The following is a 17,579-nucleotide window of genomic DNA, read 5'->3' on the forward strand; positions in this document are numbered from 1 at the left end:
ACAGCTCTAGTAATGTCAGTTTGTGGGTTGGTCACTTGGTCCACTACTTTGGTTCAGACTGAAATATTTCAGCAACTATTAGATGGATTGCCGTATAAACATTCATGGCTCCCAAAGGATGAATCCTACAGACATTGGTGATTCCCTGACACCTCCTCTAGCACTGGCATGAGGTTGACATTTTAGGGGTTTTAGTGAAATATCTCAACAATGTTTGGATGGATAGCCATGAAATTTGCTACAGATATTCGAGGTTCCTCGGATGGTGATGGACTGACTTTTCCTGTAGCGCCATGAGGTCATTTTCAAATTTCACATAGTAACGTTACTATCATCAGGTCAGAATCTTCATTTATTTGTTTAATAGGACTACTGGTTTATGATCAAATACCTTAAAAACTAATAAACCTCCCCTCTGTCGCTGCTGTACTTTGTGTCAAGTGCTAATTAGCATATGTTAGCATGCTGACAAACATGGTAAATATAGTAAACTATGCTAAACAGTGCGTTAGCATTGTCATTGCGAGCATGTTAGCCCGATGATAGCCTGTAAACTCCAGTCTTATTTTCTCTTCATGTCTGTCCCTTACCCTATGTCTCTATCTCCCATGTTTCTGTCTTTCATGCTGCTGAACGAACGTAATTAAATGGGCTTTAAATGTTGCTACAATGCTTAACACAAGTTTAAGAAAGACATTTATTGGGTAATTGGACAATTAGATAAGCAGTCTCTTACACAGTAAAATGATCAAAAACTCGCTTGAATTATAAAACTTTAAAGACTTTTTTTCCCAATTTGTATTCATATATTGATCCTGTTATCTACTGTGTATTTGTGTTATCCAGCAGTCTTTCCCAAACATTTCCCTATAGCCTGATTATTAGATGCAGTGTGGTGGTTTAGGTTGAAGGTGTGGTCTACTCTGGGTGGAATGTTTGGAGAGCATCTTGTGTTTAGCTGTGACATACTACATCTTTCTCTCAGTGAGCCTCTGCACATGATAAAACACTGTGTGAGTATTGTAATGCAATCATAGAAGTTTCTTCAAGAGTCCCCACACAAGTCCTTTTTCTAACCTGTGGATGTGTAAACTGTGTAAAGAGACACTGCACAGTGTAACACAAAAACTTGTTTTGACAGCTGCATTAAACAAGACTTGGCGAAAGTATAGGCTTATTCTTCAACCTTGCTGTGATTTTCTTGCTTTAACCTACATAAAGGGCCTTAATGTGATGACTCAGATATACTGGACTTGTACTGTAGGTGTAACTGGCCTATGAGAAGAGACAGATCCCCTGGGGACCAAAGGTGGAGTGGAGCTCAGGGGTCAGGCTCCTGTGAGACCCAGAGCTTCTAGTTTGAATGGTCCTCCTGTTCAGCTCAAACACTGGCCCGGGGATGGCACTTTAGAGCGGGATATATCCTCACACCAGGAACTGGAAAAGATCCATCTGCAGGAGCCCTGGGACTTTCTTCCTCAGGAATATGTGAGTAATTACAACATTTTGTGTAATTCTCTTATTTTTAAATACATTTTATGAAGGCAGTTGGAAAATAGATGGAACAGGGTTATGATGTCAGGTTGCTAATGAAACAGGACAATGTAGTTTGATGAGTTGTGTATGTTACCTAAAGATTAGTGTAACTGTTTTCTAATTTGGTGAAACTTGATAATGTTTGCATGCAAATAATACTTTTATAGGAAGATAATCTTATCATAGAATATTGTTTTAAAACTTTAGTAGTCATTTTTTATAAAAGTGATAAAAATATTTGATATTTAAAAGCACTTAAAAGGATAGTTTCACTAGTTCTGATTTGGTATTAGGTTACACCATAAAATGTAGTTGGTCAATAATGTTTTTTTTTCTTTAAATTTTTCTAAATCTTTAACATTCATGCATAGAAATGTATAATCTATGAAAAGACTAACTTCTATTGAACAGCCTACTGTATACCCAAATATCAGTTAATCGGATTTATTGAATTACTGACTCCTTTAATTGCTGTACTACAGGCACTTATAGCCCCTGACTTCAGACATTTGAAAATGCCAGCCTCCAAAGATAAGTTGGTGTTTGCAGCACTCTTTGCCATCTTGGGACTGACCCAGTGTCAAAAGTTGCCAAGTAAGTTTGACATTTTTCATATTTGACGACTACAGCATATTTCCAACGGCATAAAAGACTAAAACTGGATCATGGACCTACAATACGCTGTGTCTGTAGAGTTGTGTGAGGCTTGACTTGATATAAATGCAACTGATATCTTTGCCAGAACACTCCTGTTAAAGACATATCTACGTACCTCACTGATATAAAACATTAGTGACAATAATCAAATATCATATTGATTATCTGCTGTGATTAGGTTTTCTGGTTGAATACTGTACTACCTGACAAGACCAGCAGATGCCAGTGTTTGTCAGCTCATAGTCCATTGTTTGTCCTCACAGCAGTTGATCCAGTGTTGTATTTCATGCTCTCAGTGCCTCAGGTCAGAGAGGTCATCCTATGGTTAAGCTAGGACATAAAACCTTGAAGCCCTGAAACTGAGTGTCCCTCTTACTATGAATAAACACAATGTTTATTCAATCCGTCCTACCCACGGATAAAACGGTCCATCAGCAGAAATAGTAGGAACAGTTAAGAAAAACAATTGACCGTAACATGTATTATTGGCCTATCAACTGTAATACATGGCAGTGAAACAAGACTGCAGATGTTCGTCACAGACAGCAGGTGATTTCACAGAAAAATCTCTCTGCATACTTGCTCTCTTTAACAGAAAATGGGTAACTTGTTAACATGCCACAGTTTCAGGTTTTTCTACTCGAGTCATAACTTATGTAACCAGAATCTTTCACCAGCTTCCATCCACCCATTTTAATCTCGCAGGAAACACTACAGCCATGCTGATCTCATTCACACTGCAGCACAAAGCGTCCAGTGTTTAGAATTCAGTAGCCTGATCCGCCCATGATAGAAAATAAACAGCCTCTGATGTTAATGCGTTTAATAAATTACCTCATTGTACCTATGCCATTATTAATGACAATGAGTAATGCAACCATTTAAAAAATCAGTGGTATCAGTGCTGACATAAGATTTAGAAGCAGTCCAGCACCATTGATGCTGACTCACTGTGTCGTCAAACTAAGCTCAGTGTTTGTGCTGTGAGGTTTTGACCTGCTAGAGGAGTTTCGTGTGCCTGAGTCGAGAGGAGTGAGGAGAGTGGACGGCTCTCAACCTGAGGTGATGGCCTACCGTGTCAACCCCTCTATCCATCTCCGGAGGACCATGAGGTACAGTAGTAGACTGCCTGAGCCCAGTAAATTTAAATGAAGCTGGACAATGATTAAAGAGTAACTGAACACAGGATGAAAATCTTGTTTTTGCTGTGGTTTAACTTTACCTGGCTGCAGTGATTTAGAGGTGTACTCCAGGGTGCGCACTGTTACATCACTTTTGGGTTTTTTGGGTTACACTTCACAAATATTATTCAAAAGGTAACTTAATACCAGGCTGAAAAGCAGTTTTGCACCTGTAACCCCACCCAAGAATGATGTCACAGGGTCCTGGGGTCCTGTACTTCACTACAGCAGGACGAGAGGAGAGGTTTAAGCACTTAAGGTGTTCATATGTGAGCTTTGATAGCGCATCCATATGAAAGTGATGTATTTCATATCTTGAAAGTAAAACATTATAACACTATAGCAAAGTTTATCAGAACAAGTCCAAGTCCATTGATAAAGTTCTTAGTAATGCTAGATTGTTGGCTCTACCAGTTTTGGCATGGTGGTCTGTCCACCACTTTGATCCACACTGACAGACCTCCACGACTATTGAATGGCTTGCATTAGCATGCTAATACATTCAAATAAAGTGGTTAACATGGTAATGCTTACACTCGCTAAACATCAACATATTAACAATATTGATGTTAGCATGTAGCTCACCTCTGTGCCTCAAAGAGCTGCTAGCATAGGTGTGGTTTGTCTTATTTTCCTTTGAACTCATTCCCTGACAATGAATGCAGAGTTGCCTGTTGAGGTAAGTGAAAGTGTGCTTTGTTTAAATTGAAGAAACAAATAATGGTTGTCTGCTGTGTAATGCATTATGAAAAAAGATTTCACAGGTCATATGCTAATGTGGAATTTAAACATAAAATTCAAGAAGCTCTGTTTCTACTTATTCTTGTTCTTATAAAACAAAACCCCAGTGCTCCTACAAAGCCCTCAATTGTTGTTTTGTGAGGAAAGTCGCCTCTCTTTGATATGATCCAGCTCTCTAAACCTCCCTCTCGTGCCACAGTGATGTGTATCCAGATGGGCTTCCCTCCGACTACTCCGTCATTGCAACATTTAAGGTAACCAAGGACACTGGCAAGAAATCCTGGGACCTGTGGCAGGTTAGCGACCCCAGCGGACGAGAGCAAGTTGGCCTGCGTTTCCAAGGTGATACGCGCTCTTTAGACTTCTTCTACACCAGCCCCCATGGGAACCAGATGCTGAGGACCTTCCATGGTATTGAAAAATTGTTTGACGGGGAGTGGCACAAGTTGGCGCTGAGTGTAAAGGGCAGCAAGGTGAAGCTGCTAATAGACTGTGAAGAGGTCAGTGTAGAGTCTATTGATGAGCCGAGGCCAGTCATCCACCGAGGGTACACCTCCATCGTCAAGCGGGCTGTAGGAGATCGCTCTGTGTCTGTACGTTGTCAGCTTGGATTTTTACATCTCTAAAGTAATATTAAAACTTCTTTTGATTTGGGATTCAACTTTCATTTCTCATATAATCTCTTGTCTTTCTCCAGGTGGACCTGCAGCAGATGGAGGTGTCATGTGACCCAGAGCAGGCCTATTCAGAGGGCTGCTGTGAGCTCTCCAGTGTGGTGAGTCAGCTCACATTCAACATGGTTTCACTCCCTCTGTTGCTGATGTGTGTGTAGTTTTAAAACCGTTGTCTCACCTTTCTGTCCATGGCAGTGTGGAGGGTATGCAGAGATCGGCCTAACAGCTGGAGGACCGTCCTGCAAATGTATAAATGGACAACCGGGCATTCAAGGACCTCCGGGGCCAAAGGTGAACGCACATGTACAGTGACAACTAGCTGAACATACTATTAAGAAAAGTTAAATCTGTGCTGACATATTTTTTATTCTTCTGCAGGGTCACAGAGGTCTTCCAGGTGAACCTGGAGACTCTGGAAGACTTGGGAACTGGGTAAATAAATCTACAATATGTCTTTCAGTCATGCGAATATAGAACCTTATGTTATGCTGGATGAAAGCATGCTTACTTGGTGTATTATTAGCGTTAGCAGCATCCCCTTTCTCCCGCTGCACAATAAAGAGTTAAACTGAATGTGGGTGAGTGACATTGTAAAACTTTCACACGCGAGACAGCAGCGAAGCTGTGGAAAATGGCAATAGAAGTACAACTGAGACACGACAGGATGGAAACAGATCTGGGAGCAGAAGCGCTTAGCGATAGTAAACATAAGAGCTCCTCTCATACTTTAAAATCTCATGTCCGCTTTGCAAAAGATTTAGGAGGAATCCGGGATAAACACAAACCAATACGGATGCGACAGTAAATTTGTTTTTGTTGTTCTGAAATAGCCATTTCCAGCTTACAACAAAGGCCCTGCTTGTTTAGAATACAGGATTTAACTCAAACTGGCAAATGATCACAGGGTTTCTAATGGTTTTGCTTTTCCATTTGGAAGAATCTGAGCCAAAGGTAATGAATCCCACACCCGGGAAAACCAGGCAGTTGAGCAATAACCATACCCACCAAGTGTCTGGTAATGTGTGTGACATTTCTCAGATGTTTTGTTTCTTAAATTGTTTTATTTCTGTGGATAAGGGTAATTTATTCACCACAGGAAGACCAAATTGTGAAGGAAAGGTCTGGGCAAATGATAATGAACAAATTATTCTGCTGCAGGAGCCAGTTGCACATCAATGAGTGAACACATACACTCACATTTCCAACCTTCAGGGAGCAGCAGACATGATTATTTCCACTTTAAATTTATGACTTGTTAATCTCTTTGATGCTTAGCAGTCAGTTATGTTGGAGCAGATCTAAGAGTCTTTTAAAGACAGTCCAAAGGACATGTGTTTAAAAAAGGACGATTGTTTTTATATGTATGGATGATGGTTTGGCATTTATCATGCTCTTTGCATTCAAGGAAATCCCCCATTCTGCCCAGAGCAAACACATGTATGCCTGTAGACCCATGTACACTCGGAGTACATTTCCAGAGCTGTACATGCTATATATTGATGTCCCGAATTCCAGCTGTAGCTCATCTGGGAGAAAACATCTGCCTTGTGTAACTCGTTAGAGTTTTGACCTCCTGCCAGCTTGTGAATCACAGAGCCCCAACATGTTTATCTCCTCCCCTACTGGCATCCAAGGAGGGCATTTCCTGGCATAGATATATGAACTGTCCATCTCAGGTTGTGGGTGGTCCTTTGCTTGTCGGAGCTATGCCGTCTTAGAAACGTTGTAAAATTCACGGTCATGCCTCTCGGCGTACTGTCGGCCATCTCTGAGGTTAGCCTCTGCCCAGCTGACTCTGCTTAAAAACAGTGTTAGGTGAGATGGTCAAATAAACTGACAACACAAAACCATCCTGGCCTTGTTTAATCTGTTTGTTGACTCAGTGAAACACAGCCAAGTGGAAAACACGTTTCCTTCTACTACTGAGGAAGTCAGCATCTGTGCAAACAATACTGGTCCATTTTCTTGTATATATGACTAATGTTTCCTGATGAATATGCTTGTGTATATTTTCCACTGTGACTAATATGACATTTATAGTATTAATCTGAATTATCCTCATTTTGTCATATGATTTGGACAGCTTATGCTTAAAGTAATAGTTTGACACTTTGGGAATACATTTACATGAGACGATCAATACCACTCTCATATCTGTGCAGTAAACACAAAGCTACCATCAGAAGACAGTTAGCTTAGCATAAAGACTAAAAGCACTAGCTTAATCACCATGTATTAACCACAAATTGTTGTTGTTTTTACAGTGTGGTTTTGTACAGATTTAACAAACAAGATATTCATGTACATTAGTGGGCTTTAGAGGTGCTGCTGGCACTGGCTCCTGGCTAGCTTTATATTTAAAGGAATAATGCAACACTATGGGAAATATATTTTCTTTCCTTTTTAGCCAAGAGTTAGATGAGAATATTAATACAACTCTCATGTCTGTTTGTTAAATATAAAGCTACAGTCAGCAGCTGGTTAGCTTAGCTTAGCACAAAGACTGAAATTAACTGGAAACTGCTAGCTTGGCTCTGTCCAAAGGTAAGTGCAGCTCTTCTTTGTCCACCTAGGAATACTGGGATAAATTTTTTATTGTGTTAGATGTTATATCTGCCTATATGATGTATGTATGTATGTTGTAAAGCTCACAAATTAATGCTAATTATATTTATATTAATTAATATATTTATTTGTTTATTTAAGAATAATGTATAATGTAATTTACAAAAACCAAAGTGTAATAATTGCAATTTATGGTTCTAGGGGGGTTATGTGTTGACTACTTCTTGCCAAGGTGCAGTGACCTCCTGTAGTCTTGTCGTCACTGTCATAAATATTTTTTTTGGATGGCTTAAACAAACAAGATGTAACATGTTAATCAGTGAGCCTTAGATGTGCCCTTAGTTGGATTTTGTTGTTGTTGGACAGAACCAGGCTAGCTGTTTCCCCCTGCGTCCAGTCTTAATGTTAAGTAAAGCTCATCTTTTGGCTTGAGGTTTACCATGCAAGTGAGAATGTATCTAACTCTTGGCAAGACAGCAAATTAGTGTTTTTCCCAAAATGTCAAAACATTCCTTTAAAACATTTCTCTCTCTTTGTTCGCCGTCTGTCTTGCTGTGATGACTGCAGGAAAATCAACAGCTACTTCCAGAGGGAGCAACTGCTGTCATGTCTAAACAGTTTCTCTGACTGATGCATCCCAATTTGAATCTCCCTGAAGTCATCAGTGACTTTCTCTCAGTGGAAACAGTTGCTAACGGTCACATTTTACGCTCTATCTCTCAAGCCCGTCCATTCACAAACAAAAAGCTGTAGTGCAACAACTCTTGCTTGTGATTAAATCTGACTTGTTTTCCAGGGGATCAGGGGAAACACAGGAGACTACGGCAACATTGGCGAGACAGGCCCAAAGGTAAGGTCTGCCTTTATGTGCTCCTATCAGTGCTACACTTCAGTTTTGCTCGTTCTTAAGATGCATTAATGAAACCTCACATACACACATCCTCAGGGGGAAGAAGGAATCAAAGGCGAGAAAGGAACGAGAGGACTCTGGGGCCAAGTGGTAATTTATTACACTGAGATTCATTATTTTCTTTACCCTGAAATGTTACAAATCTGCATTAATGAGATGTTGTGTTAACAGGGAGACAGAGGTCCTAAAGGGCTGAAAGGATTAAAAGGGGCAGCGGGCTTCAAGGTAAACGTTGCTGCTGTTTTCAGGCTTTAATTGGACCTGTTTAATTAGGCAGCCAACTAATGAAGTTAGAGACTTTCAGTTTGTTGTTAAAGTTGTATAACAGAGCATTTAATGTTGACATTTTGACTGCAATTAAAGGGAGTTCGTGGGCCACCTGGAGACATCGGAGAGACTGGGAAACCAGGAAAAGTTGTAAGTTAACCTTTAAGACGCAGCAGTAAGCCCTTTTGCAAGTCATTATGTAATTACTGTATTACTAACATTTTGGCCTCCTTCAAGGGTGCTAAAGGCGAAAAAGGATATGAAGGGATTCCCGGGTTTCAAGGAGTTAAGGTATTTACATTTCCTCCTTACACTGTCTTCTTTTTATCCAGATATTGTGATTTAATCATGCTTTTATTTTTTTAGGGAGAAAAGGGGGCCACTGGTAAAATGGGGCGTGCTGGGCCCAGAGGAAAGCAGGTGGGTTGTTGTGGGATTCCCTGCTCCGTAATCCATAATAAGACACTCTGAATTCTTTGTCCGTTACCTTCAAAATCCTCTCATGGAGAGCCAGTGAATAATTTTTTAATGTAGTAAAAACACTGGAATAGAGCTATGTTTTTGGCTTATGTGCCGTCTCCATAAACAGCATTAGTTCATGTGGACAGATTTTGGCTGAGATTTGGGGGCCTGAAATAGATCAACATAAGCTGGTGAGTCACTGAAAGAAGAGCCTCGACTGCAACGATAACCTATGCTGATGTATGTGAAGGAAGGCTCCCTGGTTCACCATGTGGCTTACTGAAGGAAATGTGCTGCCTATGATAGAAAATCTTAACTTATGTTTCTTCAAATGATGATTTGACAGGGTATCGTGGGAGATCCTGGAGAGAGGGGATCATCAGGAGAGAAGGGGAAGCCTGTATGTATTTGTTTGATTTGACTTACACCAGCATATGAACATCACACACACATTTAAAAATGCGTCCCTTTGAATTTTGATGGATATGTTTTTTATCTGAACTTGTGAAAACTAGGGGACCCAAGGACCTACGGGCCGAGGCGGCACCATCGGACCGAAGGTGATTCAATGCTGATACACCCAGCCCCCCTTTTGCACTCCTAAAATGGTTTATCTGTCTTATAATAATGAATGTATTTTCCCAGGGTATTATTGGAGATCCGGGCATACAAGGCAGAGATGGTGATCCAGGAATAGAGGTATTACATTCTGCTGATAATGATATCTTAATGGTTAATTTTAGAAGCAGTGTATTGTTATACGTGTCATGTATTTCTTCACAGGCTTATCAAGGACCACAAGGTCTCAGTGGAAAACTTGGACGAAGTGGAGCAAAGGTACTGAACTTTGAACTTGTTTGGTTTTGTAAATGAATGTGCAATTGAGTTGTATTTGGCAGATTAATTTGTTGTGGTTTGTGTCTTTTATAGGGAGAGAAAGGCACCCTTGGGTCAGCAGGAGAAATGGGTCCCCAAGGCCGAACTGTAAGTCACTTTTTTCAGTCACTGAAGACAAGCGTATGATACATTTTGTACATAAAGTACTTTGCCATCTTAAAGGAAAACATACCTACAAAGAATAAAGCAGTCCCTTAGGTCGGTTTAATAAATGTTTTATTCTCGAGGGCCCAACAGGTTACAAAGGTTCTGCAGGGAAGCCAGGAAGACCGGGATTTATCGGCCCACCGGGACCTACTGTAAGTCCTCCAGATGAATTTTCTAAACTCTTTCAAACACTAGTTCATTTTCTTCAAGCCATGTCATCTCTTCGCAGGGACACGTGGGTGTGCCTGGAAAACCAGGACCCAAGGTAACACATCCTCATCCATTACCTATTATTTAATGCCACAATTAGACATTCAAGACATATTTACTGGTTCATGAGTTAAATGAAATCATACCATTCAGAATCAATAGATGTTTTCGGTTCCCCAACCAGAATTTTTACTTTGAGGTAACAGTTAAACATAAATAAAGGTCAAAGGAGATACTAAGCAACCTGCCTACCTAATCCAAATCCGAAATCCTCTGCACAGCAGTGTAATGCAGTCCGTTGGTGGTCAAGCTATACTGTGGCCTGACTGAGACCTAAAATTACTTCAAGCTTCTAAACACTGTTTATTTTTCATTTGCCTTGTGTAGGGTGACACAGGAATCCAGGGAATCCAAGGAGTTAAAGGGGCACAGGTGCTGCCTTAAACATTTCATCCTCTCTGCCCGGCATTACATCCTCTTCACGTTTTTTTTCCTAACATAACTTTGTTCTTTTTTAAAGGGGGGAAAAGGTGTTAAGGGCCCAAAAGGAAAGGTGAGCTGTGATTCTGTTGTTAGAGGTTCAGTGACAAATCTTAACTGATGAAATGAGTACCACTACATACTACCACTGCATCACTGAAAACAGCAGCATTATGATAATTCTGTCAGACAATCAGTCAGTCATCAATGTATTGGTTAGATTATGCTGCATTTGTCACATTCTCTGTTTGCAAAATGAACAGTCTAAAAAAATCTAATATCAATCCAGCAAATAATGTTCCAAACATCTGTGGATGTGATGAGGGCAGTGAACGCCCACAATTGCACCAAAATGCATATTGCACATTTTCCACATGTTCATATGTATAACGTACATATACGCTCCCAGTTTGTGTATGCATTCGTCTATTATACTTTAATTGCAGGTTTAGTGTATTTCATTCTTTATTCTGGTCACAAAAGTTGTTTAATTTTTGCATGTCTACTAATATTTACTTTTACCGCTGAGATTTTGTTACTTGCTAGTTTGCTTAACTGTCTATATAAGTCTGTTAGATACTATGTTTTATATGACAGAATAAGCGGTTTAAGCTGTTAATGCTTTCTTTGCAGTTTGTGTCCATGCAAAAGTGATTTCTCGCTGTATTTTGATGGATGCACTGGCTCTGTCCTGAATCCAGTCCTGCTGATGTTGTTAAACTGCTCTGTAGGTTGGGGACAGGGGTGGGCAGGGGCCTCAGGGAGGACGGGGGAAGCGCGGCCCGGTAGGCCCACCTGGACGCTCAGGTCCTGTCGGAGTCAAGGGGGTTCGAGGTGAAGGAGGACCAGATGGCTTTCAGGGCCCCCCTGGTCCACCAGTAAGTAAAATACAATCCTCTGATTCTTTTGTGTTTTTTGGCTGATACCACAAACATTACAGCGCTATAGTGTAGAGTAGCACCGCTCTTCAGTCTCTACTATAATTGGCACTTTATCTATCTGTGATCGATCACAGAAACAGCAGAGTAATCATTTGCAGTAGCAGTTACACTGACTGGCACACAAACCCCCACACGCGCACACACACACACACACACAGTGTTTGCTAACAACTTTGGTGTCAAGAACACGTTTAAACAGTTTCACATTAGCCTGTAGTTAGCAGTGACTCACAGCAAGGGTTTCATTTAGTGTGGCTATAAATCCATAATGAGCCTCAGGGAAAATTGTTGGCTTCATTTGTTCATTGCATTTCCTCTGAGAGGCAGCCATTGCTTCAGCATGCCCTGTCTTGTAATATTCCATATTACATGTCCCACAGTTGGGTCACTTCCAGTGATGGATGTGGTAATGATTTGTTGCACAGGGCCCGACCCTCCCTGCTCAACACGTGATTGAGGTTTGTAAGCAAGTGGTCCTGGAGCAGATGTCCACCTTTGCCAACTCAGTGAAGAGGACGTGTGCTGCAGTTTGTCCTCTCTATGGGGACGTGCCCATGGGCGCCCCTGGTCCCCCTGGACAGAAAGGACCCCCCGGACCTCCTGTGAGTTTTACAGTTCGGTTGTGTTCTCTATAGACAATCTAGGGACTTTTTACAAAATCACTGCTTCAGGTGCCGCCTCACCTCCTGTAGACCTTTACAGGAGACACAGCACAGCACATTCTCCATACATTGTTGGTCTTTGTCTCCCTGCCAGAGTAAAATGCAAACACATGCAAGGGTCTGGACTGGACTAAGGGAGCTGAAGTATTTGGCAGAAAAGCTTGGAATGAAAACATGACGATTTTCCACGTCTCCATGAGGACAAATAAGGAGTCACAGACTAGACACTTGGTCTGTGTTGAATGGTTTTTGGAGAGTATCATGGCTGTCCTTGGATTGGAAAGCCTTTTCCACATTATTATACAGTGTACAACAGATTCATGTTCCACAACTTCTTTAATCACCAAGAACTCTCAGGCTGTAAAATACTCTTAAAGCAATGACTTTATAAAAATATTCCACTATATTAGATTATGGCCGGTAAGCCTCATGTTGTGGTGTTTAATGCCAAACCAAGAACAGAGATGTACCAGTACTGTACAATGTTTTCCCAACAAAGTATTATATAATCAGCCAAATAAATCTTTTCAGTGTTTGTGCAAAGAGCTGGTCAGAAGGAAATGGAATCTCAATTCATGGCTTGAACTAAGACAAAATAAAACACTGCAAGGTTTTTACTGAAAATACACAAAAAAGATTAACAATGTATTTTCCTATTGATGGTGTTGTCAGGGTGACCCCGGTAATGATGGTGTTGATGGAGAAGTGGGCCTGCAGGGATTCTATGGAGAAGCCGGAGAGCTGGGCCGCCAAGGAGAAACAGGTGTGGAAAACAAACCTGACAGGTTGTATTTATGAACTTCCTTAACACCAAAACTATAATCATAAAGCCAGCGCTTGCTTTAGGAAGAACCATAAATGCGCTAAATCACTCTGTAGAGGGTGGTAATTCTGTATGGGTTTGTCACTAACCAGTCATTTGCTCTATTGCTGAGACAAATTTATAATTACTGACTGACAAAATGTATATTAAAGGGTAATAAAAAAACAAAACTACTCATTATTATCCATTTTACATTATAGAATTATTATTTCTGTTGCATTTTCATGTAGGCAGCATTTTAACGCTGTAGCTAATTTAAACTCTTTCACATACTGTTGGGTAGTTTAACCTATAAGGAAGCTTCATATCTTATGAGCTCATCATGTTTTATATCATGATTTTAATTCATAATCTGCAAGGTAACTATAGCTATCAGATAAATGTAGTGAAGTAAAAAGTACAATATTTCAGTGTAAAATGGAAAAAAAGTTAAAACTGCACTTAAGTGCAGTACTTGAATAAATGTATTTAGATTCTTTCCACCGTGGGAAAAAAAACACCTAACTACGTTTCATCATGAGCCGCATTGTTTGAAACTGCCAATTTAAATACTGCATCGCGCTTTAAAACCTGTAGGCTAACATGTATATTCTTGGCTGTAATTTATGGTTAGAGGCCTGACGATGATGTCACACTCATGCTACGTTCCTGTGCCAAGCCAATGAAATCGAAGAATATTTACAAGGTGTTTTGAACACTTATTTAACAATGATCTCAGTAACACATACAGCTTTTAATCAACATGTATGCGCGTTCTCGCTCCCAGGGAATAGCATTTCAGCCTGTCTGCTGTCATTGTTGCTAAGAGACCAATGTGTGCGTGTGTGTGTGTGTGTGTGTTTGGCTTGCAGGTGACAGAGGAGAGCAAGGTGATAAGGGGCCCAAGGGTTACGGCCTAACTGGCTACACCGGAGACCAGGGACCAATGGGTAAATTCATCTTTGAATAATTAATGTGGTTTGATCATTTGGTTAAAATGAGGAACACATCTGGGCCTGTGCATTATTTTACAAATTATATTCAGCCGAGTCTGCGCCTCATATCCCAGGAAAGACGAGAGGAGATGTGTTACTGTAGGAGGAGTGTGGCATTTGCCAAAAAATAAATTATTTTTTCTCTGTAAATGTTCTGTTCTTGGAATCTGTGAAAACAGTCTTACTCAGCTAACTGAGCAGACAGAGAGGCCCGAAGACTAAACAACATTTTTGCCTCAATCACAGGTCAGCGTGGACGTCCTGGCAGAGCCTTTAACGGCCAGCCAGGGAAGCAGGGTGAGAGGGGACACGTAGGCCGGCCTGGACTCAGGGGCCACGCAGGTCTCAGAGGGCCTCCAGGTGTTTGTGTCACCTCTGGGTGTGCTCAGCTGAACTCCACCAGTGGGCAACCTCAGCCAGCACTGCGGAGATTGAGGAATCGCCCGTAGAAGAAAAAACGAGGCTATGTGTGGACAGTGAATTGAATATTGGGTTTAAAAGAGGACAAAACATGGTAGATTTGTTAATATGTGTTTGTTCAAATAAACTGACGTTTTCATGTAAATATGCTTCCCAACTGAAACCTGAGCTGAACTTCTGGAAACATTTTTGATACAAGGTTACCAAAGACACACTCTGTGATTTGAGAGTGGTAACAAAATATATTTGTATAAAAGACATCATTTATTTAAACTGATTTCACAAGTCTGAGTTGTCTTCAACAATCTGTTCTTTATAATAAAAAATTCAAAAATGATATAAATGTTTGTTTTAGACTACTGTGTGAAAGCCTAATTTAGGCTCATGATCACCACCATGTCTGTCATGGAATCTGAGAGCCAGTTTTATTACAAAAAGAAAATATGCCGTACTGTTTGAAGCGCATGAATATCACTTATATAATACTCTAATACTTGCAAATTATTTAAAACTCTCAGGAACTGTGCAACTCAGAATTGTCTTTAATATTTCCCATATGTTGTCTGTAGCCATTCAGTGAAAATGTACAGATTTGAATGACCTTAAGTATGTTTTAATTACTACATTCATCATAACTTGGATATTACGCAATACAGACATTGTTGTGTAGGAACTGAGCCCCTAAATATAGGATTTGAAACTTACAGCTCTGGAGCCACCCAGGAGGGGTATTTAAAATAACTCTGTGGCAGACAGCAATGTGCCTTGTGTCTCGCTGTGAGGCGATTTTAGTGTAGCGGTCCAATTCTGTGTTACAGTATTACGTGAAGACCAAAAAGACCTCCACGGCTACTGTTGGAATGGCTGGAAAACTCTTTTTTTCAGTACATTTGTCTGAATGCCACGAAGATCCTAAACTGTTTGTATTATCAGAATTTAATCCATTCGGTACAGTAAGATCTGAAAAGTCCAGAGGAGCCATGTCAGGACATTTTTTCATGCCATTCATGTAGAAAGATAGCTTAGTCACATGATTTGCTCACACAAGTTCACACTACACGATTTTAAACGATTCGCCAATTGACGTGATTGTGATCGGAGGCAATCAGCGGTCGATTGTCGCACGGCCATCATTATGTGTGAACTACTCAACGATGCATCAAATTAGCTCGCCGACGCATCGGTGATGCATTACTGACGCCAGTCTGATATCTAGCATGCTAAATATTTGGAGGAGTCAGCTGACAGCAGGCCGGTACTTTTTCACTTCCACCTCCAACTCTCTCTGTAGCACCTTGTGTGCTAATCCATTGTTTCACACATATTCTTTGTCTAATAAACAAACCCTGTTTCATGTGTAGTTGTGTGCCGTTTCCATTTTTCTGTGTGTTTTCTTGACAAAACGTGGTTTGGAGATCAGTCGTGGGGTGACAGAGTCGTCGTCAGCTCATTTGGTGTGTGACCCCCCTGTCGCCGATAAGTCACTTGGTGTGAACACCACAACGACTTCAAGACTCCAGTTACAAGACAGCAAGTTGTGTAGTCTGAACAGCACAGCGATCTGCCAACTTTGAAAGTCATCTAGTCTGCACGAGCCTGAAAGCGCATGCTGTCAAAAAAGTTGCAATAGACAACTTTCATTAGAACAAACAGGAACACAATATCCAGTTTTCTTAATGCATTCATGTTTTGGTACTCCAACGCGTCATCTCAGTGCATGACGCTTTCAGACAGTGTGACAACGCATAATTAATTGATGCTAAAGGTGACCTTCAGCGTCAGTATGAAATGCCACCGTTTGCTATGTCGCTGCAACAGAAAGGAGGCTAACCCTACCTACTAGCACATCGGCTGTGAGGCCGGTCAACATGCATAAAGTCAGTGACTTAGGTATAGGCACTAACATTTCTGATGGTTATAGTAAGGACAGGGGGCTTCGTTCGACTGTCAACACCTTTAACACGAAGGCAGCTAGCTAGCTAGAACTTCCGGTCTGTACGAGACGCCCCAGAGCATCTCATATAGACGCTGAAGGGTATCTTTAGCGTCAAATAACTACGCTTTGTCACTTTTTATGAAAGCCTTGGTATTGGATACCCTGAGATGAGAGCGGTCTGGGTATGAGAATGTGCAATGGCACAGTTGAACAGAATCAGAAAATGTAGCTTTAAGCTTCCATTTAGGTTTGGAAATCCTATCTGTAATGATTTGTGGTTTTAATTAAAATGCTTGCAAATCTTACTTAAATTTCACTGGACTACAGGGGCTATGCATGAGTTTAGCTGTCAACAGAAAAGTTATTAACCCACAACCTGTTCCTTTTTTTTAAGCAGTTGTTGTGGCGATGAGAGCAAACAGTAACACAAACAGCAATGTTTCCCAAATGGTGGCTCGGCAGATACTGTTGTAGTGCTGTTGCTTCACAGCAACACAGAGCTGGTTTGATTCCTGGACTTTCCAGATGAAAAACCCGCTGGTCAAGTGGAATAGAGACTCAAAATTGCTGGAGGGTATGAAGTGTCTGTCCATCCGTGTTAGCCGTGCAGTGGACCACCGCCCTTTCCGTGGTATTTCCCTTTTTGTCATCAATGTATGCTGGGAGAGAAAGGACTTAAAGAGTATAGAACGAGTGTTTTCCACAGCTCAAATCAGATGGAGAAACACTTTTAAATGGGGAAACACACAGGGAACGCTGCGTGTGGCTCTTCTCAGTGTCTTTCCTGGCTCACTTTTGTTTCCTCTGAGAAGCCCTTCGACTGCAGATCGTCATCCTCCACCCGCACTGTGACTGCAGCATCATGTGTGCCATGCTGCTCTGTATGCTGTGGCCACCTCAGTCATGGAAACTATTACTAATCCCTGATTATCCTCTGAATTTTCTTTCTGGGCTCAACCACTCACTTCAGACATGCTCACTATTTATCTCTGTGGCAAACCATAGGAGTGATCATGATAAATATGGCTTAATGCATGTGAGCTGATTAAAACGACCCAGCACGGTTGAGCTTCAAAGTTGTGGCACAGAATCAGAG

General features: G+C 41.0%; 1 protein-coding gene across 2 annotated transcripts; it reads left to right on the top strand.

Annotated features, from left to right (window-relative positions):
* Positions 1 to 80: 80 nt before the first annotated feature.
* Positions 81 to 14,884, top strand: zmp:0000000760 (collagen alpha-1(IX) chain). Of its 2 annotated transcripts, none has more exons than XM_038737083.1 (28): positions 81 to 338; positions 1,265 to 1,488; positions 2,019 to 2,130; positions 3,182 to 3,305; positions 4,315 to 4,708; positions 4,813 to 4,890; positions 4,985 to 5,080; positions 5,168 to 5,221; positions 8,151 to 8,204; positions 8,301 to 8,354; positions 8,436 to 8,489; positions 8,628 to 8,681; positions 8,769 to 8,822; positions 8,898 to 8,951; positions 9,340 to 9,393; positions 9,509 to 9,553; positions 9,639 to 9,692; positions 9,777 to 9,830; positions 9,924 to 9,977; positions 10,118 to 10,189; positions 10,267 to 10,302; positions 10,635 to 10,679; positions 10,768 to 10,800; positions 11,459 to 11,605; positions 12,094 to 12,270; positions 13,003 to 13,093; positions 14,005 to 14,082; positions 14,374 to 14,884. In XM_038737083.1, exons 3-28 carry the CDS (start codon positions 2,052 to 2,054, stop codon positions 14,574 to 14,576), a joined length of 2,292 nt encoding a protein of 763 aa, XP_038593011.1. In that variant the 5' UTR covers positions 81 to 338; positions 1,265 to 1,488; positions 2,019 to 2,051; the 3' UTR covers positions 14,577 to 14,884. The 2 variants fall into 2 exon arrangements, with proteins under 2 accessions (XP_038593011.1, XP_038593012.1); XM_038737084.1 differs by lacking the exon at positions 81 to 338 and adding an exon at positions 356 to 1,013.
* Positions 14,885 to 17,579: the final 2,695 nt, after the last annotated feature.

Source organism: Micropterus salmoides, unplaced genomic scaffold (assembly GCF_014851395.1).
Source record: "Micropterus salmoides isolate LMB-PRFRI ecotype aquatic unplaced genomic scaffold, ASM1485139v1 Ms_hic_scaffold_22, whole genome shotgun sequence".
In the NCBI taxonomy this organism is placed as follows: domain Eukaryota; kingdom Metazoa; phylum Chordata; class Actinopteri; order Centrarchiformes; family Centrarchidae; genus Micropterus; species Micropterus salmoides.

Coding starts and splice junctions, on each gene's coding strand:
- zmp:0000000760 (XM_038737083.1), top strand. CDS start 2,052: ATGCCAGCCTCCAAAGATAAGTTGGTGTTTGCAGCACTCTTTGCCATC. Junction 4,709..4,812: donor TAGGAGATCGCTCTGTGTCT/GTACGTTGTCAG, acceptor GTCTTTCTCCAG/GTGGACCTGCAGCAGATGGA. Junction 9,554..9,638: donor GCGGCACCATCGGACCGAAG/GTGATTCAATGC, acceptor GTATTTTCCCAG/GGTATTATTGGAGATCCGGG.